At 54.0% G+C, this 27530-nt stretch overlaps 1 protein-coding gene across 12 annotated transcripts in view; it reads right to left on the reverse strand.

Moving 5' to 3' along the window:
* TCF3 (transcription factor 3) overlaps window positions 1-27530 on the reverse strand; it is a 74024-nt gene that overhangs the window by 24207 nt on the left and 22287 nt on the right. For 8 of the 12 annotated variants that reach the window (XR_003254717.1, XR_003254716.1, XM_026072736.1 and 5 more), the window contains 2 exons: window positions 9370-9443; window positions 8226-8322 (listed from right to left, as the gene is read on the reverse strand). The exons of 1 other annotated variant lie outside the window; for it this stretch is intronic. Coding sequence is in view for 9 of the 11 variants with exons in the window: in XM_026072736.1 (XP_025928521.1) it covers window positions 8226-8322; window positions 9370-9443 (171 nt within the window). In the remaining 2 variants the exon portion in view is untranslated. The remainder of the gene's footprint in view (window positions 1-8225; window positions 8323-9369; window positions 9444-27530) is intronic. 3 more of the 12 variants (XM_026072788.1, XM_026072779.1, XM_026072709.1) reach the window with 1 other exon arrangement.

Below are 27530 nucleotides of genomic sequence, written 5' to 3' on the forward strand. Positions count from 1 at the left end.
AAAAAAAAAAAAAAAAACCAAACCCTCCAGACAGATTTAAAAAAAAAAACATCCAAATTTGGCAGAGGCAGGGACAGAGCAAACCGAAAGCTAAGCATGACCGACCAACAGAATCTGCACGCGCCTCCCGCGCAATAGAAAATCTGATTTCGGTGCACTGCTAGCAGCAGCGTTCAGAGCTGAACTCCGGCTGCTTGCGGTGGAGGGATGACCTGCTCTCCCTTTCTCGACGGATATTCGACTTTGCAAAAACAAAAAAAAACCAAMCCCCCAAAAAAACACCCCAASCTGGATCAAAAAAGCAGGCATCAAATAGAAAATTGTCTCCTTCCTTTCCAAGCACCCTCCTTCCACTCCCACCGTGCCGGCTCCTCTCTTCGCAGTCAGCGCATCTCTCTCGACCTGCAGATCGCCTAGGGAATACGCCAGTTCGAGCTTAAACCCACGTGGCCCGGCCCTGCCGAGCGAACTTTAGCACCCTGCCTCGGCTTTTATCAAACACGCTCAACCTCGCCCTGCCCACGCGCTGCTGAAAATAGTGTTTTCAAGGAAAAAAAAAAAAAGAAAAGAAAAAAAAAGAAAAGAAACCAACACACATGCTGAGATGTTTCCACTCCGAAACGTCCTCACGGTATCTTCCCTTGCAGTCGCACGCCGCGCGCAGCCCCCGGGACACGGCACGAATAGGCGCCCGGGCAGCGGCCGGCCCCGGCGGGGACCCCAGGGTGATGCTGAGCACGGGGCGGTCACAGCGCAACGCTTGGCTTTGGGGTTTCCCCCGCACCCAATGCAAAGCGAGACGTTTTTCTGCGGGAAACGGGCGCTTTTTCCATAAAAGAAAAAAGTTTGCCCGGGCTGCAAACCCACGAGGAATTTTTCGCCGCTGTTAATTGCAACCTACGGAAGGCGCCGCCGGGGAAAAGGGAGATGGGGGAGGACGATCAAAAAGGCTTCAGACCCGGGGACAGGACCTGGCCCGTCCCGTCCCGCGCCGGCGGCGGTGATGGGCTCCGCAGCCCCCCGCGCCAAACCCCTTGCCAAAAAGGGCCGAGCGCCTCCTGCCTCCCACCTACCTTCGCAAGCAAAATCGGGAAGGAGGGAGGATTTTGCCAACGTGCTGAACCTAAAACCACCGCCGAAGCCTGTTAAGATGCAGGTCGATGCGCCGGGGTGATGCTAGCTGGCTGCGTGCAGCCAAGATTTTGGGGATGCAGGTGAAAGCAAAATGATAAATTGCCCCCAAACGGCCCCCGCGAGGCAGCAAGGGCCGGGAGAGGAGGCTGCTTGTTTTTGCAGAACCATTTAGCGCTGGGACATCCAACTCAACCCCCAATTTCGGAGCAGGTCCCACTGCAAACCCAAGAGCCCAGGAAGGGTCCGGGGCATCGAGACCCTCCTCGCCTTCGCGGCAGCCAGCCGCACCGGTCCCCATCGCTATTGCGTTTCGGAGGTTTAACCGTTAAGTAAACACAGGTCAAAAAGTCAGAGGCCAGATCTCTTAAATGACCTAATTTTTAAAAGAGCTTAGCAGCTATCTTTGCTGCAGCGCTGGCAACTTTACACAAATAACTCAACAGGTTGTGTCATCAGGCCCATCGCGATTACTCCTAAATCAGAGGAAAACCAGGGTAATTCCACGTTGGTTTAGCTAGTAAGCGCCCGCCAAGCTTCTCTTCTGCAAATATATCGCTGTTTCTATGTATCGCTTGCCTGGTTAAGCGGCAAGCAAAACACCTCTCCTACTATCAGATAGCCTTAAATGCAACAGAAAGCTAAAATGAAAGCTGCTTGGCACACACTATGCAAGGGAAAAAAAAAAAAAAAAGACTGCAAACCAGAGTAAATCTGCACAATATTTCTCAAAAAAAAAAACCCCTAACCCCCGCTACTTTCATCTGACGTTTCTTCTTTTGCGCCTCGCTTGGTTCATGTCAGAAACAAAGCGCTCCCGGTACCGGCGATCTGTTTTACGCTTTGATCAGCAGGCGATTTGCAGAATGGAAGTAACTTTAAAACCAGCAGGCAGGACAGTCCTGCAGACTCTGCCGGCTATCGCGAACCGGAGCGCAGGCTCAGTGCCTGAAAGCGCTCTTTTTTGCGGCGGCACCCAAAGAGAAAAAGCAGCAGAAATCGCAAATTTAATTGTCGAGCTGGAGAGAAAAAGCTATAACGTGGCTGCAGGGACACCGTGCGGCTTCTGCTCCCCGGGGGGACACCGCGCGGAAAGCGCTGCCTGCCGGCACATCTGGGAGCCGGGTTGCTGCCGGAGCTGGCCGGGCTTCCCATCCCGCAGCCGCAGCGCGGAGAACGGCCGCGAACCAGAAACGTGGTCACAAAACCCACGGACGCACGGCGAGCTGGGACGAGAGCACCTCCCGGCGAGAAACTCCAGCGACCTCCAAAAGCCAAAGACCTCCAAAATTTTACAATTTTCCAGAGGCCAGTACAGGCATTAAGGAATCCTGGGAAAACTGAGAAGATGCTGGGAATAAAGCCCTTGACTGAGAAACGGGATTCCCCTTCAAAACCCTCTCCTTCGGGCTTACTTTTGCAAATTTTAGGATGGGAAGGTGAGGCCAGGCTGTCACTATGTTGCAGAGGGCACCTTAAGCAAGGAAGGACTCAGCGGAGCTCGAAACCGTCCGGCAGCATTGAGCATTTCCAATTATTTATGGCATTAAGTGGTTTCCTCTGCTACGAGACCAGCATTTCCCCTCCTGCCTTTTTCCACCCCCATCGGCTCCCTGGATTTTTCCCTGCCCCTGGCCCGCGCCAGCCGGCAGCCTCTTTGCTTCCAACCCTTTCTAACACGCGGTTTCCCCATCTCTCCCCGGCGTGTCCCTTCTTGCAGGATCACGCGCGTGCCAAGGCCGAAATGAAGCTCTGCTCCGGGGCCTGGCCCCCCTTTCGCTCCGAAACGCCCGAGCAAACCTCGCGCRCGTCCGACAGGGCGATGTGGGCAGCGCTTTTAAGTAAACGGGCGATTTTGACGTTTTGCTCCCCAAGACGAGCCCGGCTCACAGATGCGTACAAACCGTTCGCGTTGGGCCATCCGCGTTGCCTCCGCATTTGCCGAGAAGCCTCCCCGAAGGAAGACGGGTGTTTTACAGACCCGCGATATCCTGCGCTTCTTCCCACCCGTGGGTGCCCTCGCATCACCCCGTCCGCRTGCACCCAGCCCCGGCGGCGGCGGGTTCCCGCGCACGAGCGATGCAGCCGCCCACCATGCGCCTCCGCTCCCCGCAYGGCCTGTTCGAAGGGAGGGAGAATATCCGATAATTCCATTAGAATTATTTCCTGGGGAAAAGGGGAGGTAAACGACAGCTTGCGATTAAAAGGAAAAAAAAAAAGTTAAAAAAACCCGGGAGCGGCGACAAGCCCCATCCGTGCACAGCTTAAAACCACTGTCCAGGCAGAACACAACAGCCCACAATACGCACAGGATTAGAAACACTTCTCTGAAAAGCAGCTAATTGCTAGAAATAATTACTAGAAAGAAATCTGTTATGGCTTATCAGTTCCCCTGCTGTTTAAACAGTCCTCCCCCCAACTCTCCCTTCACCAAAGACAAAYGGTAAAAAAGTGACTGATTTTTGAGAGAAAAAAAAAAATCCTCAAGTTCTCTAGTCCAACGCAACGCAGACAAGAGCATTTCCCACCCCGCTAATCTCACAGCAAACCCAATAATTTTTTTCCCCATCACCTTGCTGACTCTGTTCTGCACCCGAGGGGCCTCCGACGCTTTGGAAAGCACCTGGTTGAAGATTGTTCTCGTACCATCCCCGTCAATGAGCGGACGAGCATCCCCTAGACAGGCTCTCGGGGAGCCTCGAGAGAAGGGGCAGAGCAGCAGGGGCGCGTGCGGGTCCCGCGGACGAGCCAGCCCCAGCTCTTGGTCTGTGCTCGAGCTGCCRCCCTAGCCAGGGTCCCGTCATGGCAGATGCTGTTCGTGCATCTAAAGAACAACTTGTAAAAGCCCCAAATGTCAAATTTGGGTGTCTCAGACAAATAGAAATCAGYGCCCTTCCTGTCAAAGYGTGCTACAAGAATTCACACYRGTTTYGGRTGAGGKSGGCATCAGCCGGGATATCCCTGCARCCTGCAGAGACATCCCCCTACCAGCCCTTAGGACCTGGGCTCCCTGCACAGGAGCAGGCAGGTAAACGTACCTCCAACCCACAGCGCCTGTACCTCCCCGCTCCCAATATTCATGGCCTGCTTGCAAGAAACCCCAGGCACTGCATCTCTCCAGGCTTCAATCTCCCCGGCACTTTGCAGCAGAAGACTTCATGCTCCCCTAGAGCAGGCTGTTGAAGCATCCTCCCCCCACCAGAACCGAGCAGCCGCTCACCCCGAATGCCGGACCAATTCTTTCCCTGACCTCCTCCAGTTTGCTGCCTGGCTGCTGCTCTCACTGCTTTTCTCAATTTTTTTTTTTCCCTGCATAACCCAAACCCAATGTTCTTCACTGCTTCGGCGTGTGATAATCACTGCTTGCAAGCCACACATCCATAGCGAYGTGCAACCAAACCTTCCCTAGCCGATCTTCCAAGGTCAGGCCCAGCGCAGGAATAGATCAGTAAGAAATTTGGATTAACAAGTTTATATATGCTGCTGCTTCTTTATCAAAATGGCTATTTCAGCCTGCAGTACCTGTTCTCTCCTCACCCCCCTGCTCACGTCGGATCAGTATGTGAGCGGCACTGCAGGGGTCTCTGATGAAACCTGGCCTGGGTAAGGACCGAGATGCAAAGCAGCTTGTGCGGGAAGCAGACTCCAGGTGCCAGGTTCTGCCGGCRCGGCACAACAAAACCCCTTCCCACGTTGCAATGTCAGTGACACCCCCGGAGCACGAGGTTTTTCCAAGCTCAGCTGCAAGAACCACCGGTGAGACAAGCTCGCGGGACAGCAGGGAGCACACAGCTGCATCGCTGCTCCTCCTCCGCGACACCACGGCCCTGAAAAGCAACCAGCTCTCTGGAGACAGGTGAATTCTCCAACCTCTAAAGGACTCGACCTAAAGCTCTCCTTGCACAGCGGCTGCCGGGCATAACCTTGCCTCCCTTCCCAGGAAGCGGAGGACTAGTTTAACCCCTGTGGGCAAGACGGGCAAGTGTGCTGAAGCTCAGGCTGACAGGGAGCCCCCTCGCCCAAAGGCCTGCGAGTCACGAGATTCCTTTCCATTTTCTGGATGTATGTGGAAAGCGGAGAAAAAAAAACCCAAAAACCAAAATTGAGCTCAATTTTTCCAGCCAGTGCTGGCTGGACAGCATTCGCTTTTCAGTGCAGGAAGAGCGCTGGTCCCATTTCAGACAGGCTTTTGCAGGCATCTTTAGATGACTCGCTGCAACCTGCCGCCGGGAAACAGCACAAACATGAGAAAATTACCTGGAGGAATTAGCAGCTCTTGGGCCCATCTTTCCGTGGCCCCCCTTACTACGGCAGCCGGCAGAGATTTGCTGCTCAGACCCCACACTAACGGAGGAAGCCAAAATTCAGATGTTTCTTTGCAGAGCCTTTTCAGCTCAGCCTCTCCCTCTATAACTGGCCAAGCCCGTCATTTCCGACACAAAACATGCTCTTCTTGAAATATTTCTTCTAGTGGTTTCTGATCCTCCTCGAAGTAGAGTGAGCAATAGATATAAACTCCGATTTTGAAGAAGGGCTTAGAAAATAGTCTCACGCATCTTTCATCTATCCCAGACCACTTGACAGGTTGACCCTAATCTGCGCTTTCTATCTCCTCATGTTTTAAAATTCATCAGTTCCACTAAATCATCCCATTAGCATTAGCTTTTCCAGCTTGTTCTCCTCAAAAGGGAATCCTTCTGGAAACCAGGGGCTGTCGGTTCAAGCGACACACCTCCAAAGTTTGCATTTCCCTTCCACTTTGCTGCTCTTTTTTTTTTGCTGCCATACGCAAAATGGTGTGTGAGGGTTCCTGTTCTCATTTCTCTCATCTTCCATTTATCATTTCACCCCTTGAAAAGTTTGCAGAAGCAGTTTGGCGAGAAGGAAGGGCAAACCTCACCCGTGGTCTTCCTTTGGTCTGTCATTCTCAGTACATGAGCAAAGAGGCAAAGCAAAACCTATTTATTTTGGAATCTGCTCCAGGAATCGGTGTTTTCTATTTTAACCACATTCAATTTTAGGAACRAACATGACTTTGAAACGTGAGATGTCCTCCTGTCTGCTCCTTCCTGGCCTCCCCAGCTCCTGTTTTGGCAACGGGGCTCTCACTGGCGAACCCCGACCGTCCGGGCCAGCAGACGAGACCTTGCACCCGTCCTGGGAGACGCAGCCCCAAAGGGCACCCAAGTCTTAAGCAACGTGTGCCGCTGCCTTCTCGGGTGGGCAGGCTCGGGGTGGGCATGGGGTTTTGGGTGCCGCAAGACATCAGCTCCCCTTCTGCCTTAGCGACAGCTCATGGAAATGACCTCCAGCCCAGGCAGTGGAGGCTCCAGCTCCACCTGCTAGGGACCGGTTGGGTTCGCAGCCTTGCCAGGGAGCGCCCAGGCGCTTGCCAAAGACCTGGAGTCCTGTCTTTGAGCGGAAGCCAACACGTCTTCCTTGCACACATCAAACGGGAAACCTCCATGTTCCTCCCGAGGCAGCTCCTTCTCGGTTGGAAACTTTCAAGGCTGACTTTGCYGCAGGGGTGGGATGGGCTCCCCCGCTCCAACGCCCCCAAAAAACCCTACTGAATTTCATCAAGACTCCCCTGCTTTCATCAAGAAACATCTCTTCTGCTTTGCTTGCATCCTCCTGGGGCAGAAAATGGGAAGGAATAACGCCCTTCAAGAGCAGCAGGGGAGAGCCTCTTGGAAATGCTCTTCCCTGTCCGCACAGGACCCCAGAGGGGCAATTAAACATTCCCATCTGACACGGAGAGGAGCGGACCAGCGAGAGCGCTGGATCTGACARCGAGCCCCTTCCACCAGCCACGGCGCAGAAGGAGGAAACGCGCGGACACCTGCTTCCTAGCGCTACCAGGCTCTTCTCTTCCCCTTTCTAACCAGCTCCGGAGAAGGAGGAACCTCTGAGGGTAGTGGGGATTTTCTGTTTTAAATACAATTCCCTCTTCTAACCCCACCCTTCCAAAATACGAGCAAATGCCGTGAACTGCCCTGACRCCTCTCCTTCCACATTTGCTGGAGGATTTTAACTGCCAATGCTTTGGAAAAGGTGGGGAGGACTAACCCCAATTCCTTGCTTAATGTAATTAGTGCTCTCTAAGCCCTTCAGGATGGATATTTTCTGCTCTTAATCTCTCCTTCCACCTCYGAGCTTGGAGAGGTAACTGGGTAAATGGTCGCACGCGTGTCYTTACATCCAGTCATGCGCAGTCACCGTCTCCAGGAAAGCAGGGGGGATGGCGGGTGCGCTGCGCTTGCAGGTCACCGGGAGCGTAGGGCCGCGTTGTCCCTCACGCTGCCCGGCTGCAGCAGGGGATGGAGGAGCTGGAAGGGGCTGCTAGAGCTTTGCAGCAGGCTCTGCCCGAGCAGGGCACAAGAACATGCCCCCAAATCCCGCTGCACCAAGGTGAGAGCACCCCTGGTTGTCTGCGGGGACTGCGCTGTCCCCGAGTTTCTGCAAAGCAAAGCGAGACGGGCTCTGCTACGCGATGGTGCTCCCGGGTACCCAGCGCAGGATCGGGGAGAAGGTCACAGCGCGGAAAGAGAGAGGAGGACGCAGCTGGTGGCACCYGCACACCGCCACCAGGTGCACAAAYGTGTCCTCGCCCCGGGGTGCTCCCTCCCGTCACCCGCCGGCAGCTTCAGCAACTCGCTCCGGAGCGCGACCCCAGCGCACACCGGAGCCCGGGACACCTGGGCTCCGCAGCCAGCCATCACRAGCCTGTTGTGAGACCTTGAGGACGAGCTGTGTCCCTCCGCYGTGCTTTCCTACCCTTGATTACCAGCTCCCAAGAGCAAACTCAGCCTCTTCCGTGCCAGCACGGTGGGCATCAATCTCTGCTATTGCCTCTGGGTGCTACTGTAAAACAGGGAAAAATAATCACGTGCATAAAATACAAAGGCTGTCGTGTACRTGTTGGAGGCTGACGAGACCCTCTGGACAGCAGCTCCTTTAACCACAGCTTTGATAGCACCTTCTGGAGAAGGTCTGATGGGGGAGTACAGTAATTCTGGCCAGCGTAAATGCTCCCAGTGTTAAATTTCACCTGCTTTGACCCGGTATCCATCAGGCAGCTCAAGGGCACTTACCCACTAGTCCAGGTCCCAGGAATGGTGATGAAGATATGCTGTTGTGAGACGGCAGGTCCCGGTGCTCTCCGTAATGYGGGCCTTCACCATAGTTCTGCTGAAGTGACAGAGGACATTTATCACCGGACACGTGAGGACACCGAGCCAAATACAAAGTGTGCGTGGATATACGTATACAGACGCACAATTTAACACAGTGTGATTCCTTCTGATATTCTCTTAACCTGGTATCAGGAATTGAGGAAGGGAAGAGAAAGACCCAAGTTGCTGTTTTATTGCTGAGCACTCTCAGGAGATACCAAAAAAGCCACCTTAGCCCCAAAGTTGCATCAGCTGCACYGCACGCAAACGCACTCAGTGGGAAGGGTCAGAGTCAAAGGCACCTTTTAAGAGGGCACAGAAATGATCTTATTCCCCAAAGTGCAGAGATGGCATTGGTCACCCTCAGCCAGTGAGGTATGAACGGGCAAGACATTAGCTCTGTCCATCCTCCGTCCAGCACTTCTCCTCATACGGGGGAGAGCAGGCCAGCACGGCCACGAGACCACAGCAGGAGGAGGAGATGTGGCACCAAAGCAGAGAAATACAGGCGGTTTGCCCCACGCTGGCAGCTCCTCTCCAATTTTTGCCTTCCTTCAGCAGCCTGGCACCCACCAGGTGAGAAGTGCTTCTCGTGGCAAAGACCCCACACGATTCCCCCTCCCCGAATCGGAGCGGGGGGAAGAAGAGAAGGCCTATAAAAATGAGAAATGACACAGCGCCTGTTCCAGCACTGACCTAAGGGAAGGGAACGGTGCCATTGCGAAAACGAATCACACAAACCCATTAAAACATGAGCATCTGTCAAAAAACCACCATTTCAATTAAGTTAATGTCTTTTCTCTCTTCCCCTCCTCAGGCCCCCAGTTATAAGCTGTCGCAGCCTTGATCCCTTCCCTCCCGAACCCCTTCAAACCTCCCATCTTTCACCGACGCTCCTGGTCCAGCCCCCAAGCAAGGGCCAGCCTTGCCCCCCATCTAAAATGGGGTGAAAAAACCTCTTCCAGGGCTAGAACCAACTTGGGCACAAACACGCACGCTGAGAAATCACCATAAAGCCCCCGTTTATTTTTGTTGGAGCTCAGTGTTTATGCTTCATCCTTACCCTTCCTTGGTCAAATGTGGAGCTGTTTTGATCTCCCGTTCCCCAGGAACCTGATCCYGGTCTTTCATCCAAACCTACCGAAAAACAGGAAGAACAAAGGTTACTCTTGCTTTATCAGCAAAGCCTCAAAGGTGTTCTCGCAAAATTAACTCTTCCTTCTACAAACAAAACAATATTTTCATTAATAAACCACTTCCACTCGGTGTGACCGATCCTCCCCTCTCCGTCCTCACCTTCCCAATTCAGCTGAGGGTTTGCTCTGCCAACTTCAAAGCAAACCGTACTGCAGCTTGGAAACGCTTCAAAACACAGGACAGTGGGAAGAGGAGAAACAAGTATTTTAACTCCGCTTTTTGCGAGAGGCTGCCTACGAACCCGCTTTCCCTGGAGACTGATGTTTAAGAGGGCTACAAATTAAAAACTTATTGTACGTGTCCCAGTGCTCCGGCGGGAGCTGATTTTTGCCCGCGTCTGCAGTGTGCAAACAGACCCGTCATGCTCGCGCTGCTGCTCTGTTAGATCACGGGCCAAATCCTGCTCTGCGTTACATGCGAGGAGATCAAAAGAGCGCCTAGGCCTGTTAGAGCCTCAGCTGTGAATTGTCTGGGGTACAACGTGTTGCCTGCAGCTTAGTCGGGCTTGTTTGAGGGTGACTTTTATTTAAGACACCCCCATGCTCTTGCAGGTGAAGGCGTCCTACTGGCCTCAACCCGGGGCTGATCAAAACACGCTCCTGCTGATTTAACTTYCAGTCCCCCAAAGCGTATCCTTTGCAAAGGTGATACGATCCAAAATGGCAGCAAACCAAACACGAGGGTTTTGCAATGTGACTCCACGCAGGTGGTGGCATGCAACCTTCTCCCGACAGGAGATCTTTCATCACCTGCCAGGTCCACCCAGCCTGGGCCTTTGGGGCCACCAGCACATGGGACATGGCCAAAGTCAACTAGGGTGATATCACCCCAGACTTGCACTTCAGGAATTACAAAGCCAAAACAGACAGGACCCTAAACCCACAGATGCCATGCACAAAAAAACCACCATGCAAGGCAGAGCTGGGCTTCCTTCACACGGAGACCACCGCGTTGGTGCCCGCTGGATGACGCTTGTGTGGCTACGAAGCTGTTCCTGTGGGTTGGCCGAACAGCCGTTGGCATAGTGCTGTTTTAGAGACATGTGGTGGCAGAGCTGGGTGCAGGGCACTGCCATGCCGAGGCCAGTTTTGGGGGAGCGGGTACGCCCGTGACGTGGACCTGCAAGGTTGCCCACTCCACCTGCATGGCCGATATCTCGGCAGAGCTGCTTGGGGCCAGCGGGGAGATCTGCAAGTGGTTTAGGAGCATGAACAGCACAGATCAGAGTGATGTTTCTATCTTTTTTTAGCTTGTCTTGGAAATCCTAATCTGATTGCTGGGGCAATACAGCCCTCCTCGCAACGGGGCCGTATTCATGACCTAGTGCAGCAGCTCCCGGCAGCATCCAGCAACCACGCTGTTGCCATTTGCGAGTGGATTTGTTCTTACCTACATAAAATAGCATATTCCTGATGGAAACACACTCAAAATCACTCCTCCCGCTCCAACAACCAGAGCGTAGATAGCAGAAACCACTGGCTTTTTAGGACAGTCTTGTTCATTAACTCAGCTTCACCATCTCGGACTCTGCATTGACCAAAAATGCTTTGAACAACTTTAATGAATTTTTAACCGCAGCATTACCTAGCAGACCCAGAACGCTCCCTTCCCGGCATGGGCAGGACCAAGGGGCCCATCACGCTCGTGGCCTTCTGGCGATGGAGGGCTGCAGCAAGCGAGAGTCACCCTGGGGCCAGCACCAAAGGCAGCTCCCGGCCCGTGGCCAGGACACCCTCGCGGAGAAACCGCGGGAGGCGAGACCTTCCTGGGGCAAAGGGACCAGCACCACCAACACGTGACCGACACGGCATCCGTCTCCCCAGCGCCAACCAGCACAACCCAGGACCGAGAGCCCTCTCCAAGCTCRGGGTCCTTGGGGATCCGGCCGGGCTCTCTGCAGATTCCCACCAAATCCACCGCTTTTGCCTTTTCAAATGCAGTATGTGTCAACGGCCCTGATGCCTGGAGGACCTTCGGCGAGATTTATTTTTTTTAAAAAAAGAGAGATCGGTTCGTACCCTCTGGTCACAGCGACAACACCGAAGGACTGCAGAGAACAACGGGCGCTTGCAGGGAACAAGGCAACGGGGTGGGTGCAGAGTTTGAGGGCGCACACCAATTTCATTTTAGCAAAGCTTATTATTATGGCAAACACGCCATGTATTTGTCTCCTCCGCTCCCCTTACTGTTCATTTAACCAGAAACTTCTTTCAAATTACATCCTTCTATTTCTGTGCCTTTGTGTTAATCATTTCCCCAGAGAATTGGTGTTTAATTGCTGTCTAATTTGCATAATTATGCATATTAATCTCTACACCTAATGAATATTCATAATTCTCATTTAGATTTTGTTTTCTAATCAAAAATTTCCAATGTGATTACTGTGCAGAGCAGGGATAAGCCTCTAATAATACCTTGGATACTAGGGAGAATTACTGCCAATTCTCCCACCTCCTACTTCCTAGAATAAACTTTTGCTTTGCTAATGTGTTTTTCTAAAGCAATTCATCTGCATACCCCRCAAACACCAATCGCGATCAGGAGGCAGAAACGCTCCTTCTATTCATTTTGCTTTCACGGGTGTTTTTAAAGCAGCTCAACGGTCAGGGYGAAGACGCAAACAGCAACCGCGGCCCCGAACGTCCTCGGCAAACTCACGCCGCGCGCTGGAAGGACGAGGACTTCGGCCAGCCCCGACGGCACCAAACGTCCCTCCTTTCGCTCGCCCCCGTCCTCCTCGTCGTCGACGGCAGGCAAAAATCGCCCGGCCTCCCCCATGCCCGGTCCTTTCTGTACCCCCCCGATGACCGCGGGGCTGCCCCAGGCCGGGCCACGCTGCAGGGGACACCGCGGCGCAGGCTGCTGGGGGGATCTGGAGACACTTCAGGTGCCTGCAAGGCCAGGATGGGGTTTTTTTTTTTTGCCCAAATTCCTGAAAAATCCCTGCCAGGGCTCCCCAAGCATGGGGGGAGAGAGGACGAAGCGAGCGCTACGGGTGACGGGAGGCATCGGCAGCAGCCACCGGATCGGTGCCGAGGGACAGGGACACCCGCTCGCGCCACTCCGCGGGGTGCGCGGGCAGAGGGATGGTGCCCGAACGGCGCGTCGTGGTCCGGGTGTCCCGATCCCGGCAACGTGCAACTCGTACGCTGGGATCAGCCCTCTCCCTCCACTCCAGCCGAGYGGGAATGGGGAGAAAAATCCCGTCCTGCTCTAAGCAGCTTTGGAGTTGCAACCGGGCTGCAAAAGCAGCAGCGCCCAGAGACTGGAACAGCAAACTAACCCTGCAAGGGGAAACCAAAAAGGCCTTTTTTTTTCCCCATTCCCCCCCCTTTTTTCCCCCTCTGGGTGCTGACGTTCACGCGATCGCGCTGCTGCCAAGGTGAACTGAGGTTATCGCGCTTCCATCCGACCAGCAAATAAAGCGGCGCGCGGCTCTGGAACGGGCACGCAACCCGCACGGGCGAAAGCGGCTCTGCCCGCGCGCRGGCACGGGGCCGCCCGGCCAGCGCTCGCCTTTCGAGGCCGCGGCAAAGAAGGTCGCACGTCTTTCCCCGAGCTATAATCACCAGCGGGGAGGGCGTCTGCAACGTCTCCCGTTTGCAGCCTACAGGTGTTTTAAGACTTCGGCTGTTTCCGGGATGAACACGGGGAGAAAAACCTGACTGCTTGCTTCCAGCAAACGCCGTGCGTCTAATGCAAACCTATTTGCTCCCTTCGTATCAGCAAGGAGCTAAAATGGGGCAGCAAACACCCAACCTCTGAAAAGCCAAAGTTGGGCCAAAGGTAGAAGCATTTGGAAAGCCGCCCCTCTCCGGCGCTCGGCAGAGCTTTGCTCTACGGGCGCGACTGAAGTCGTCACTGAACACGGTCCCGCTTTTCCCAGCTCCTAACGCCGGACCTCGCTCTCCGGCGCCGGCCTTCCCCGCGGCATCGCTGGCGCCGACCAAGACGATGTCCCCGATCAAGACGATGTCCCCAAATCTCGTGGTGCGGAGCTGCACGACGCYTGCACGCGCGAGTTTAATTCCGGCGTATCCTGACTTTTGAGGGCCCGACTCTGCGACGTTTCTAACCTTCCCCCAAGGCAGGGCGCGCGCAGTTTCTATAGACGCCCACGTGTGCGCGCAGCTGCTGGCAGCCAACTTGATTTTAAAAGAAAGCCATTTCCCAACTAACCAAGTTAAGGCACACTTTCCAATTCAGAAAACACAAAAATAGGAACTACCGCCTCCTTCCATTAATATAGTTATTAAAAAACGTACAGATTAATTGTGCATTTTAATAACCCTGATCATGAATATTCATAATGCATTTCTTGCTCGTGTTCTAATTAAAATGTACTAATAGAATAAGATGTAGCTGTCAGACAGCAATTTTTTTTTTAAATGATTTTTATGCTGGAGCTAAGAAGAGCTGATAGACGAGCCCTGTTATAAGCTCTCAGCATGGATAAAAATAATTTGTCCAAGTTTAGTCTTGGTAAAAAAAAGCCCTCCACCTGATAATAGATCCTGTCTTCCCTCTCCAATCTCTGCATCTCCTCCAAAAACAAGCAGGGGTCCCGTAAAGGGCGCACGTTCAAAACCAGTTCAGCTCAAGCTTAAGTTGCAACGTCAAAGGCAAATTTACCACCCGAACCCCGCGGGCCGTAAATCCTTCCCCGCTTCCTGCCTCGCTTTCCAAAGTTAAGCAGGTTGCTGGTGCATTTGCTTCGAGACACACGTCTCCCCTCTGCTCCCCCTGCCCCGGGGTGGCCCGCGCCACCCCATAAACCCGCACGACCCCTCGCGCCTGCCAAGCTCAGCGGCCACCGTCTGCTCCAGCCCAAATTTTAGCAGAGGGCTCCCAAGCCTCGATTCAGATCTGGGAGATTTTTGTTTTTTTTTCCAGTTACGGGCATATTTTATCCGGGCACTTTCAGGTACGCAAAAGTCGTCGYATATAATTAGCAATATCCCGAGGTTATGTGCAGGTAATTTGGGACACGGGGCACCAGGAGCAATTCCCCACGCAGAAGGAACGGGAGGAGTAAAGCAGCCACTTTAAACACGTAATTCTTAAACGAGCAAACTCATTAAGAAGGATGTATGGTTTTCTGCCCCCATTCCCACATCCCAGCAGCCACGCGCGGTCCCTCCTGCTCAATTCTCCATATGCCGCTTCCAGGCCGAATGCACGGGATTCCTGGAGCAGAAAATGCCATGCAAAGAGCTGCCTGCTCCAGCTTCGATAATCAATCACGGCCCCGAAAGCTACCCTGGAAACCGGGTTGTCCCTCGAGCCACTGGCAAGCCCAGCGCAGAAACCCCCAAGTTTTAGGAGTTTTCCCGAGCTGTAAAATGCCCAAACTGAGCAGAGCTATGGGACCCAAATGGGGAGGGGGAGAGGTTTGAGTTGGGGCGAAACGGCGAGTTTGTAAAAGTCTGTTAAAAATCTTTAGGCCGAGCCCCTCGTTTGGCTGGAGGGGGGCGATGCCGGCAGATCCGCCAGGATGCTGCGGGGAAGCGAAGGGAGCCGGGAGCTTCTTCGCCCAGCAGCTTGCGGGGGAAGAGCCCCCCGGTCGCTTCGGAGGGGTCGCCGGGCAGGGCTAGCTCAATTTTCTGCTTTGACAAACGCTATTTTTCCCTTTTCAGAGGTCTATCCAGCGTAGCCAGCTTTTATCAGATGTCCCTGGCAAACCTTGGAGAGATGGGGGGGCAAATTCTGCTCTCGCGCTGGGCAGGAGCGTGCACGGAGCGGGCGAACGGCAGGATCCTGCAACGCACGGCTGGTTTTTCGGATGCCGAAACCCCCAAAGCCCCCGGGGCTTCCATTTCTGCCCACGTCGGAGCAGGACGGTCGCACGGTGCCGGCTGGGAATAAAAACCCCGCCGTCAGCAGTCTACCCTGCTTAAGTCTATGAATATACTTAACCTTTCCTACCCCGCCAGCGGCCCCGGGGGAAGCGCGGAGGGTGCCCCGCTCCCGCGCGAGTCGCCCACCTCCGTCGGCAGCGGGACAGCGCGGGTCGCCGATAAAGACGCTGGTGCCACCGTAATTTGATTGGAAACAGAGGTGACAGAAGGCCGCTTGATAAACACTTCCAAATTAAGCGGCTTTGTGTCCTAATCGCTCTGGCGATCAGCCTCAGAGCGAAATCTCCGCTAAAAGGGATTCGAAATCAATAAAATTAGTCGACTAGTAATTAGCTTTAGTCCCAGGCAAACCAGCAAAGTTGTTTTTCCTGGCAAGGGTTCGCTCCCTGGACCAGCACGCCGCTCCTCCTGCTAGGCGAGAAAACCCCCCCCGGATGCGTTTTAACGAGGCATCTTCCGGGAAAGTCACCTCGATTCACCGAGAGCACAACTGTAAGAGGGGAAAAAAAATAAAAAATCAGGGCATTTAAGACGGGCTGTAAATTCTGCCTGTTTATTTACCAGCCCTATCTACCCCAGAAATCGGAAAAAACAGATTGGAACAGAACGCAGTTACGAGCTGCAGCGCGACGCTGTTTACAGGACATCGGCTGTGGATGGGACTAGACAAGGTGTTCACTTCCTTTTCCCGGCGCATGACAAAACAATTCCAAAAAAAAAAAAAAAAAGAAAGGGGGGGGATAAAAAGAAATGCCAAACACCTGGAAGGCAGCTCGGGGATCCTGAGCGGCGCGGGGGCGGCCGGCTGCCTCTCCGCTGCCAGGCCACCTCTTATCGGATGCTCAAAGTGGCAGAGCAGGAATCTTTGCCCCAGGTAGGAGAGCTCCGATTTCATYGCCTCCGCCTCGAAATGACCGGTTTTCGGTCGGACCGAAGTCGGCTGGTAAAGACGAGCTCCGGATCTTTCAGAAAATAAAGGACCTGAAAGGCTCAGGGTTTTTTCCGCTCGCTGGAGAGAAGCGAGTGCTTTGGTGGATCTTGCTGCAAAGACTTTGGGTCCTGATCCCAAAGCTCCCATCTTACGGCTGGTAAACTCAGCCCAAAAGCCGGCGCGGGCAGAGGAAGGCGATGGGAACGTACGTGGGATGGGATGACTCGAATGAAAAGGAAAAATTCCCACGATCTGCCGGGGTCYGTTCCCACGCGACCCGGGGGGGATAACCAGCATTGCCCGAATTGCCCCGGGGCAGGGCTCGTGCCGTGCCGGCTGCTTCCCTTGGCCAAAACGGCCTGCCCAGGACGAGCACGCGGGCTGGGCGCCGAAAGCAGACGCTCCGCACCACCGCGGCACGGCGAAGCCGCGGGATAGAGGTCAGCGACGGCGCCTGCGGGATCRGGTACCTGCAGGGACAGGCGCAGCACAGCCGGGCCCATACGTTAAGCACACGGGTCATCTCGGAGCCTGTTAACACAGCTGCCTACAAGATTTATGGGGCAGATCCTTCCCATTTATCTTCGGGATGATAAACGTACAAAAAAACCCTCAAACCCAACGCACGCACGCACCTGCCCCTGGGGAAATGCCCAGCGCTGCCTCCCCCGTCCCGCAGCGCACGCTCGGCGATGGGTTTTGACTTAAAAAAAAAAAAAAAAAGCTGATGCCACCACTTCAGTGATCATTAATTCCTCCGCTTAGCATCTGTTCCGGCATCTCCTGCTTCGCGTTGTAGTTCAGCAGTTTTTGCACGGTCCRCACACGGAGCGGGATTTTCGGAAGCGGTTGGGGCTGGGGAAGATGGGTGAGGTACCGGGAACAGAGTGGGGAGAAAGGCGTTGATTCCCCGTCGGCTTTGGGCAAGGGGAGAAAGCGTAGAGAGAAAGCAGGAGAGGAGAAATCAAATCTACAGACAACACAAAAAAGCCAGAATACATAATAATAATAATAATAATAATAATAAAAAAAACTAAAGCACTTTAGGCGCTCATAGCTCCGCTACCACCAGTCAGACCCCTCCCCAGCACCGCGCCGGCGTGCGCCGAAGCGGGTGACAACCACCATGTCCTACTAATCTATGGGTGAAAGCAAGAAAGCCTCTGAATTCGGGCATTTTTTCACGCCCTCCGTTAAAACCCACTGCAGCGCGGCCAAGCGACACGCTCCCTCCRGCGGCAGGGCCCGACGAGCGGCGACGGTCCTACCTCCGAGCCCCTAAAACCAAGCCACGGCAAGATGTCGCAGGGCGAAAGCAAACAAACCTGTGACGACAACCAGAGGGAAGAAAATAAACTTTAAAGCTCAAAACCGCTGGCGACAGCTGTAAAAACAGCGGCGCACAAAGGAGCGGCGCGAAAAGGGGCCGGAGGACGACGCGGCGCTCGCCCAGGCGCTGCCGGGCCGATGCTCCCCGCGTCCCTCGGCACCAGCCTCCGCCCGAGCCCGACTTCCCCCCCGGGCGCTTTGCAAGGACGGGGACACGCAGCAAGGTCTAGGRGACAAAAGCACGGGGAAACGCACCAAGAATAATATTGGTTTAAGTCGGACGGGTAACAGGTGTCTGAATTAGCCTGCTATTTTTCCGGACCTTGGCTTGACGCGCCGGGGACGCCGGGCGCTAAAAAGCGGCGCAGAGCTTTGCGGCAGCTCAGCACCAAGCTTCCCCCGGGCCCTGCGGAAGGGCGAGGAGGTGGCTCGGCCCCGGTGCCGGTTTGGGAGAAGTCTCCCCCTTTCTCCTGCCACGGTGGATGCCCCAGCGCCGGGCGAAGGCGAAACTCTTCCAGGAATATTCCAATTATTGCCGCTGGGCGATGCACGACCCGTCAGCGGGAGCGGGCTGGCCCCCTGGCGCCCGGCTCCGCACGGAGGCCGCGACAAGGAGTTTCCACCCTCCCGAAACTGCTGCTCGCCACCTGTCTCGGGGACGCTCCCACGCACCAAAATAAGACTGGAAAAAAATCAGCCCAAAGCAATGCAATGCTGGACATCAGCGGGAATCTGCTTTCACCTYGCTTTTCCACCAATCCTTCAACCAGAGCTTATTGCTGCAAACGCACCGCTCCTCGCTATCCGAAGGCATGCAAGCTCGAGAACGGTGCATACTGGAACYTGCAAAGGTACGAGGAGCTGCTGCCTTGGCCTCAACCCCAAACCCATCCCGCTCAAACCCGGAGGAAAGCTCCAATTTTGAAACCTATATGCGTGTCCATGACATCTCCAAGGGCTTCGTGGGAACTGCAGTCCCGCAAGCAAACCTGAACACGCGGACAGCCCCGCGGAGAACTTCGACTCGTGTTCTCCATCGTAYGCGTTAACACCACCACCACGCTTGCTACCGCAAACCAGTTTAAATTCAGGAGATACAGCCTTATTCATAAAGCAAAGGGTTATATTCCATGAAACAAAGCTTTGGGGAGAGTGGGGCGAGAGTAAATCCGCAACCTGGGTTTTTCCGGCTCATTTCTTTTACCACGAAGTTGCGCGCTCGCGGATGACGCAGACGCTGGGCGCTAACGCGCATCTCGCCGTCCAAAGGAAGACTTCACCTTGCCGAAGGCGCGGAGAAGCCCAACGCCGGCGAGGAATGAAAGACGCTGCTCGCGCGCGCCCCACGGCGCTACGCATCCGCCTTCCGCGCGTCGCAGGCGATCGCATCCTTTGCATCTACATACGGATGCACCCAGCACGCGCATCCACCCGGGCTATTTTCGCTGTAAGCACGTACTTCTGTTTCTGCGCCGATTTACATCTTTCCAAGCGTTATTTCATTTGCAATGTAAAATAAAGGGTGGCAGAGACGCAACCAGAACAATGTTCTTTTGCAGGGGAATTTAAATCTTTTTCCGCTCGGCCTCCAGTACTCACGAGGCAAGAAAACGGGGGGGTCAAGAGTGCATTTATTTACAAAATGCTTGCAAGAGACGTGTTTCAGAGCAACCTAAAAGACTTGGCRGTTTGCTTGCTATGCATTGCTTTCCGTAGGGGGGAGAAGGAGGGTGTTTAACTTGCGTTCTCCCGTCCTAACAATTCCACGGCTTCCACCGTAAACTTCCTCGGAGCCGGAGGAAAAAACAGATCCCACYAGCACAAAGAGCAGCAGCGCGCGGGGCAGGGGGGAGAGCAAGGCTGAAGCAAAAACCACCCACACGCCGGCGTTATTTAGCACAAAACGCCCCGGGCTGCAATGCCGCGAGGGGCCGGGGACCCTCCGGCGGCGCAGGATGCCCAGCCCCGCGCAGGATGCGGCCGCGAGCCTCCCTGCGACGGCAACTGCGGCGGCCGAGACGATGATTCAGCCCGCAGGAAGGATCACCGAAGGAGGATTGTTCGGCACAATGAGAAAAACTTTCCTAAACAAAGCGGGCTAAACACCACCTGCCTCCGCGCGACGCAGGCGAGCCCCGAACCCAGCTTTTGTTTGCAAATACTTTCGGGACCGCGGTTGCCACAGCAAAGCTTGCTTTTTTTTTTTTCCCTTCTGTTTTTCTGAAGTGGACATAACCGCGGCTTATTTATTCCCCCCCTCTCGGGACCCTGATCRCAGCCCTTCCTCCAAAAAACAACCCGGGGGCAACGCAGCAGCTCTCCCCCTGCCCGCACCTGCCGCACGCCAAAGCACCCCGATCGGCCAAAATTAGGCGGCAGCGCTGCAAACGCAGGATTGCAACCGTCGGCAGCTGCCTATATCCAGCCGGAGATACCAGGGGACCCCTAAAGCAAACCCGAATGCCGGCAGACCAGCGCGGGCGAGGCACAGTTTTGGGGGTAATCGCACGCGTAGCCGAGGAGTTTTCCCTCCCAGGCACTAATTCTTGCAGCACACTCAGTCAACACAGCACAGCAGCATGAGATATTTACCTTAAGAGCAGTTTAAGGACAGATGTGACCTATTTAGAGCTTTGCCAAATATTTCTGTAATTGAATATACCATCGATTATTTAAATTTCATTAAAAGGGCTGTATTCGATCTACTTGCTACTAAGAAGCACTGTTTCCAAGAACCATTTTTTGGGTTTTTTTGTTGTTGTTGGTTTTTTTTAATATAAATACTTCAAGATGTTCACTCGTCCCTTCCCCTGCTACGAATTCACATCTTTGCATAACGGCCTCCTCCATGGCCCAAATTCCGCTTCTGCCCTTCGAGCCAAGAGGACGCGCCGCAGGAAGAGCTTACCTGACAAATTCAGCTTTGTTTTAAGGTCCACCCTGCTTCTACTGCAAGGTCTTCAAGGTGCTGGACATTAACACCAGATCTGCTGACAACATCAGGGCAAGGCTCGCCCTTGCACGCGGTGCCTTCCCGTTGCATTTAAACCCACGGATAGGATGGTTATTTACTCGGGGTGCCGTCCCGAACAACGCAAAGGCAGGTGCCAGCACACACCAGGAGGAGCTCAGGTGACCCTGCTTCGGCCACGTAACCCCAAGAAAGTCCAGCTCCTTGTGCCCTGGTTCCTTTCGTCTGTCAGATAAGACCAGGACACTCATCTCCTTCAAGGTTGGGGCAAATTTTTGCCCCCAGCGAAGGCCAAGAATAAAAGCTCTCCTCAGTCCTGTTCCACAGTCCTACCCTCCACCTCACCTCTCCCAGCGTGCTAGCCCAAACCTGGCAGAGAGCAGCGGATTATGGCACCGAGCRTGGGGCTTGGGTTTGTTGGTTTTTTTTAAACCTAGATCTGCCACCTGATCTGGTTCAACGCGTGCTACTTCTTCCAGCAGCAACCAGGACACATCCCGGTTTAAACCAAACCCAGAGGTATGGTAGGAAACATCCATCTTGGGGTGGGATGATTCAGTCTCAGCAGATACCTATTCCTGGGCTCCTGCTGTTGAGTGGGTGGACAACTTGCTTGGACAAGGACATCGCTAACCTAGCGAAAGGAAAGCCCATCCTTACCGTCCYATCACCAACAGGTCAGGCGCACCACGCCCTCCCTTTTTACGGCCCCGTTGTGTTTTCTGCACCGTTAACGTTACCAGGAAGCTCTCCCCCTTTCTGGGCAAATATTTAGATACCAGTGGATGACGTGCCAGTAGATGGCACTCAATGTGTAGCATGGCTCCTAAGTTTTGTTGGCCTGAAGAACACTTTTCCCCTGCATATGCATCTCAAATATTTCCTGGGTGCAACTTTAGCATCAGTTTCCATGACCGGTAGGAGCCAGTCCTTTTTGGTCTAATCTCTCATGCTAAAAAAAAAAAAAAAAAAAAAAAAATTAAGAAAAATACACCATGCGGTTCCTAGGAAGCCCCACGAAGACGGTGCGAAAGTGGGGTTTATTCTTCTGACAACTAAAACACTAAGGAGCAACATTTCACCTCATTTGCATTTTTCACATTAACCCAGACACACACTGACCCACGGTTCTGCTTGCGGACGGATGATACACCACTGCCGGGAAGGGCAGCAGCCTATTTTCTCACGTGGCTCCGTGCACGGAGTTACGAACCCCGGCAAGCACGCAGCCTGGCTTCGTGCACTGAGTCCAAGTCCTTTAAACAGTATTCACAAAAGTCACGTGCGCTATGCAGGGGAACAAGCTGGAGACAAAAAAGAGACCTATTAGATTATCCTGTCTCTCTCTCCTCTACATTACGCTGTGTTTTCTAGTGCTTTTGTCTAGACAAGCAACAACGCTTCTTATCAAGAAAGCCAATGTAACTGCCTAGTAAAATTCACCATTAAGAAGTTTCCCTGATATTTCGCTTCAAGCTTTCTTAACTGCAGAAAGCTCAAAGGAATTTTTTCCCTTTAAGAACAGAAAAAGCCACACTGGTGCCCAACCTGTAAGCGTAAAGACTGTGGTCAAAGGCGGTTGAAGATCTGCAGCTCCACGTTCTGTTGGGACCGCGCGGGCTCAGCAGCGCAGCCACTCTGCTCCCACCAGGCGTGGGTGGAAATGCTCCACGTGCGCAAGGTGACAAGCTGCTGCCCCACAGCAAAGCGGCAGCATTTTCAAATTTAACTTCGGGGGAAAAAAACCCAACAAACATAAAATGGAAAAAGAATTTCATAGCTTCACTGCTGCAAGATTAATTTTCCAAACGTAAATGGAACGAAGAAGTCACCAAACACACACCACCTCCAGTGCGCGAACTCCAGCATCCATCCGGTCCTGGTGTGATGACCACCTGGCTGCAGGACCAAGCACGCTCTGGTTCCTCAGCGCACAAGGTCCACGAGATGGCTCGAGGCACCTCGGCGCTCGCAGCTTTGAAAGAAAAGGGCTCTCCTTGCCCCTCACTTATCTTGAGCAAGTTCTGGGGCTCACTGGACTTTCCAGGAGCTGCTGAACACGGTAAAATAGCAGGAAACCCAACAAAAACCAGTTCCCCATTAGAGCAGCAGAACCCCCAAGACGGGGCAGGCCGACACGGATGGGAAGAGGAAGACCTCGGCCGGCAGCACGAGGCCATCAGCTCAGCTGTTTGCAAAACCACAGCTTCACACCTCCCGCGTTGCATGCGAGCCGAGAGCCCCGTTTGCTCCTACCACGCTGCAGCCTGCGGCAGAGGGAGCAGGTCAGACGCCGGAGGTGACAACTGCCTCCGTGAGAGCTGCCTCAACCAGGCCGCTGGAGCCCCTTAACCCCAGGCAGAAACGAGGAGAAAAATCACGGGGTTGTAAACCTTCCTGGTGCCCACAAGGCCACTCGAGGGTCTTGTTTGGCCAACTCCCACCCACATCGCTCTGATCAGGAACAACGAGACACACGTCTACCTCTCCGGTGACCTCAGAGATTTAACTCTCTAACTGGAAACTAATTCCGGGCTTGCAAAATTTTGCCTATTCTGCACATTCCCCTGTATTTCAGCAGCAACCCAAAGCTTCAGTTGCTCTCCTGGCATCCTGGAAGGAATCCCATCTGCTACGAAATACGCAGTATAGCGTCTCATTTAAACACAAACCCATGTGTATTTAAAACTAAGAGGTTTAGGTTTCCAAACTAGAGCAAGAGCCTGTGTAGCCCATCTCATTTCAGAGCAGGCACCATTTGCAGTAGTTCAGATAAATTGGTTTCTTATTGAGTTAAATCTAGATATGCACAAGCCACTTGAACTAAAACAAGACCATCTCCAGAGAGCTATGCAATGGTTCAATTCCTCTCTTAAACTAATTCAAATGAAACCACCCCACAAGCTCCCCGAAGGGGAAGAAAACTCTGCAATCGGCTTGTGGTACCCGCACATCGATGGCAATTAATATTGCCATCTACCGGCTACCAGCACGGGGACCACGGCTCACCACTACGCTTGAGAAACCCTTCGCTATCAATTAACTTYGTGTTATTCTGGAGCCGGCTTCCAGCTGCACACCCTTCTCCCTCCCCGTGCCGGGCTACTTGCAGCATCTTACTATAATAGGTTTTAAGGGACTTACGTATACGTTATGGGGAAAGGCAGGGAAGCAGCAGAAAAAGATGAGCTATTCTTGCAGAGCCACCCATCTTGCTCCCAAAACGGCATCATGTGTCCTTAAGCAGCATTAAGGCTCTCTGTTCGTGCCCAAAAGCAGAACGTTACCAGGAGGCAGGTGCACCGAGCACGGCAAAGAGAAGGAAAAGATCCCTGCGGATTTCCAGCTCAACAGTCAAGCTCACCTGCCTCCAAATTCGTCAAGAGCAATATGACAACTAATCTGCTAAAAATTATCCCTTTACGCTCCATCCCCCGCTTCCACCCCCCTTTCCAAAAAATCCCAGCGTCGCCAGATGTCTGGCGGGAAGACCTACCCCGAAATAGCTTGTACTGGGATGCCATGTCCATGGAGTAACTGGCAGCCGAGGAGCCCAGCGCCCCCGTGCCGAGCGGCTCGAGCCCTGGCGCTCCTCCCACCAGCCCCGGGAAGGCCGGGGAGGAGCTGGGCGCCCGGTTCCTCCGTCCCTGCCCACTCCTGCCTGCTTTTGTTTGGGGCACTGTAAAGGAGTTCACGCTAAGGACAGGCAAAGGCCRTCAAAAGGAAGCTAACGAGCTTTATGGAGCGCGCCGAGTTTACGGCACAACTCGGCAGCATCCCGGGCATCTCTTCCAAACCGGCTTCGCACCCAAGGAGACATCCTGGGACAGCCCAGGAGCACGCAGGGCAACGGGAAGCACCGGCCAACTCGCCCCTCTGCCACGGGCGCGCTCCTTATCCTTCGGGGTTTGAGCRCACCCCTCCTGCTCGCGGGGCTCCCGAGCAAGCCTGCAGCAGCYGCTTCTGGAACAGTTGTTTGCCCTCGAACAAAAGCCTTCTCCACCCAGTCCTGCGCGGCTCTGGCGTGGCGATACCGGGTATTTGTTTGGCACGGCCTCGGTCGCTGTTTATTGTCTCGCTTTCCTTTATCTGCAGATCTCGAAGCGTTTTATAAATGTTAAACCTCAAAGCCTCTCTAGGGAACTAAAACTGTTTCTAGCTATTGTAYGTATGGAGCGACTTGCCCAAAAATTAGGGCAGAGCTGGAAACGCAGCAGCGGAGACCAGAGCTGACACAGCCCCTCTTGGCACAATACGTGGCGGCACAGATTATCCCTTAAATACCTGCGTGGACAGAGGCATCTCCAGCTATTAACCCGCACGGTGTCGAGCCACCAGTCGGAGCGAGCGCTCGTGCTCACAAGTCCCGAAAATCTCGCCTGCTGGAACACACAAAAATCTTCACAACTGGCAGTCCAAACCACAACGTCTCACTAATCTTTCAGTTTTCTCGTTTGGGTAAGAAGCACCCAGTCCTACAGTTTAGGTTTTTTAAAAATTATTTAAAGAAAACAGAACAAAAAAACCACAGTGCTTTTTACAATACAAAGCAAGTTGCGGGCAGGGGGGAGAAGCGCTGTTCTCTATTTTTGAGCTGACCCAGAAGGGCTGGAGAAGGCAGCACGTTGCACGACGAGATGCTCGTGCCCGTTTTCCCTTGCAATGCGGCACACGGCCTAACCTGCAACGGCTTTCGCAGCGGGGAACGCGAGTCGCAGCTCCCAGTCTTTTTACACGGCTTTATTTTCCACGAATTTCATTTGAAAGGAACATGAGGAAAGGCAGGAAGCATAAATTCAGTGCTGTCCACCCTGGGCTTTTCCCACTGCTGCAGGGAAATGCTGGGGGGAGGAGGGTGGTGGCATGGGAACCATACCGGCACTTTGCACTGCAGATCATCGCCTGTAGCATCCAGCTACAGGACCAACAAAACAGCCAAGCGTCTGAGATGGGAACGAGCCAGCGAGCAGGGATGCCCTGGCTAGGGGAACGACAGCTCGAAAACTTAAGAGGAACAAGAACGAACAGAGCCGGGAAGCAGCCTGGCAGCCGGCGCGAGCATCCTCCTAGTTTCTGTTCCAGCTCCGGGGCAACCTGGCAAACCGCTCCGTTTCGGTTGTACAGGCTTTYGGACCAGGGCTGCCTCTTACAAAAAGAGAGTTTGGTGCCTGGCCCAAAGCGCCCCTGGATTTCGACTGCAACAAGAACTGTAGAGCTAGGAAGGAGCCCAAAAGAGCCGTGAAGTTTGCCCCAAACTCATGACTCCACGGCCATCAGCTCCCAAAGGTGCCTCAGTTCCCAGCTCTTCCCTCCCGAGCCTGATCCCRAGCCGGGGACCTTCCGCAAAACGCCGCGGGTTTCTGACCCTGCTTAGTGGTCTGCGCAGGAAGAAATCTGGAAAAGCTAAATAGGCTAATAAGAGTTTGTAAAGAAAAAACTCACGCAGGACAGAATTCAAAGACTCATTTTCCACTCAAAGCTACTCAAATCTGTGAGCCAAGCAGCATTTTCAAAGCTTTGGAGCTCCACTTGGATAAGCTTCATGCTTCCATGCGGAGYCAGCCAGTTACTGGGAAAGCAAACGCCAAGAGAGCAACACCTCTGGCCCATGAGCTCTGGATGGGGGAAATTTGGAGACAGGCAAAGCAACCACCAGCCCCAGCTTCTCTCCACAGCCCCTTGGGAAGGGTCTAGAGCCAGCCGGGATAAGAGGCACCTCTTACCAAAGGGAACAGGACAGGCAAAGGCTTGCAGGTACCTAGAAACAAAGGCTTAAAAATAAACGAGTGCTAAGTTTTGACTTCTGAACTAATAGAAACTGAGAGAACTTCTGCAGAATCTCCGCTGACCACAAGGCAAGCGGAGACTTCTTCCTCTTCAGCTGTTTCGCGCCCGGGTCGCTTTTGCAGATCGCGGCTGCAGCCGCTCTAACCTCAGAGGCTGCTGGTTACATCACGGCCGGGAGGAAGGGAGCAAAGAAATGCAACCCGGGGAAGGCTCCACCTCAGAGCATCCCCATGGCCGGGAGGAGAAGGATTACGTTGGAATAAACCCAAAACGGAAGTTTTACGCTCTGATTTCAAGCAAAAAGATCCAAAGCGGCCCCAGACTCTTTGGGCAAGGAGAAGCAGTGGAGGTCTCGAGGTTTCTCGAGGTTTCACACGCCTAYGGAGGAGGGCTCGGATGTTGCTCTCTAAGGAGGTTCAGCCTGTGGGTCCTCCCCGATGGTCACAAGCGCAGAGTTCACCAAACCACCCGTCCTGTCCTTCCTCACCACTTCACACACCTTTTCCCACACACTTCCAGGGAAGGGCCTAATTAAAACAGCGGTGACTGCCAGGGTCTTGCATTACCAGTGGTGAAAAAGCTGCAGGCAGAGGGACAACAAGGAGGAAGAAAGGAACCAGAAGATCTCCAAAACTTTGGGAAAGCAAAAGTAGCAACCCGTTTCCTTCTTCCCAGCATAAATACACAACAGCAAAGGACTTGGTGACCTAGAGACGGGACCAACAGCGGCGTGCATTACAGCGGGGGGTCCGAGKCAGCTGCCGCAAGCAGGGCCAGGAGCATCCCAGGGTTTGGCAGGCATGGGACGAATAGCTCTGCACATCGACCGCCGTGGAAGCGGCACCGGCCCTCCGCAGCGGGCTCGGGTGAGACCTTTGCACCACCCCAATTAGCACCCTGCAAAGCGACGGCAACAAAAAGGCTAAAGCAGGACAGCAGCGCGCGATCCCCGTGCAGGCAGCCCGGACCAGGGCGGCTTTCCACCCGGGTCGCGGAGCATCCCAAAGGCGTTCGCAGCACGAGGTAGCTCCCCGCCGTTCATTCTGCAAGCGCGCGGGCGCCAACCCTCCAATTAACGGCGCCGCGGGAGGTTCGTGCCCCCAGGACCCGCGCGGCGGCGCTTAGCACCTGCCACGCTGGCTCCAGGCACG

This window comes from Apteryx rowi, unplaced genomic scaffold (assembly GCF_003343035.1).
Source record: "Apteryx rowi isolate R43461 unplaced genomic scaffold, aptRow1 scaffold_1091, whole genome shotgun sequence".
In the NCBI taxonomy this organism is placed as follows: Eukaryota; Metazoa; Chordata; class Aves; order Apterygiformes; family Apterygidae; genus Apteryx; species Apteryx rowi.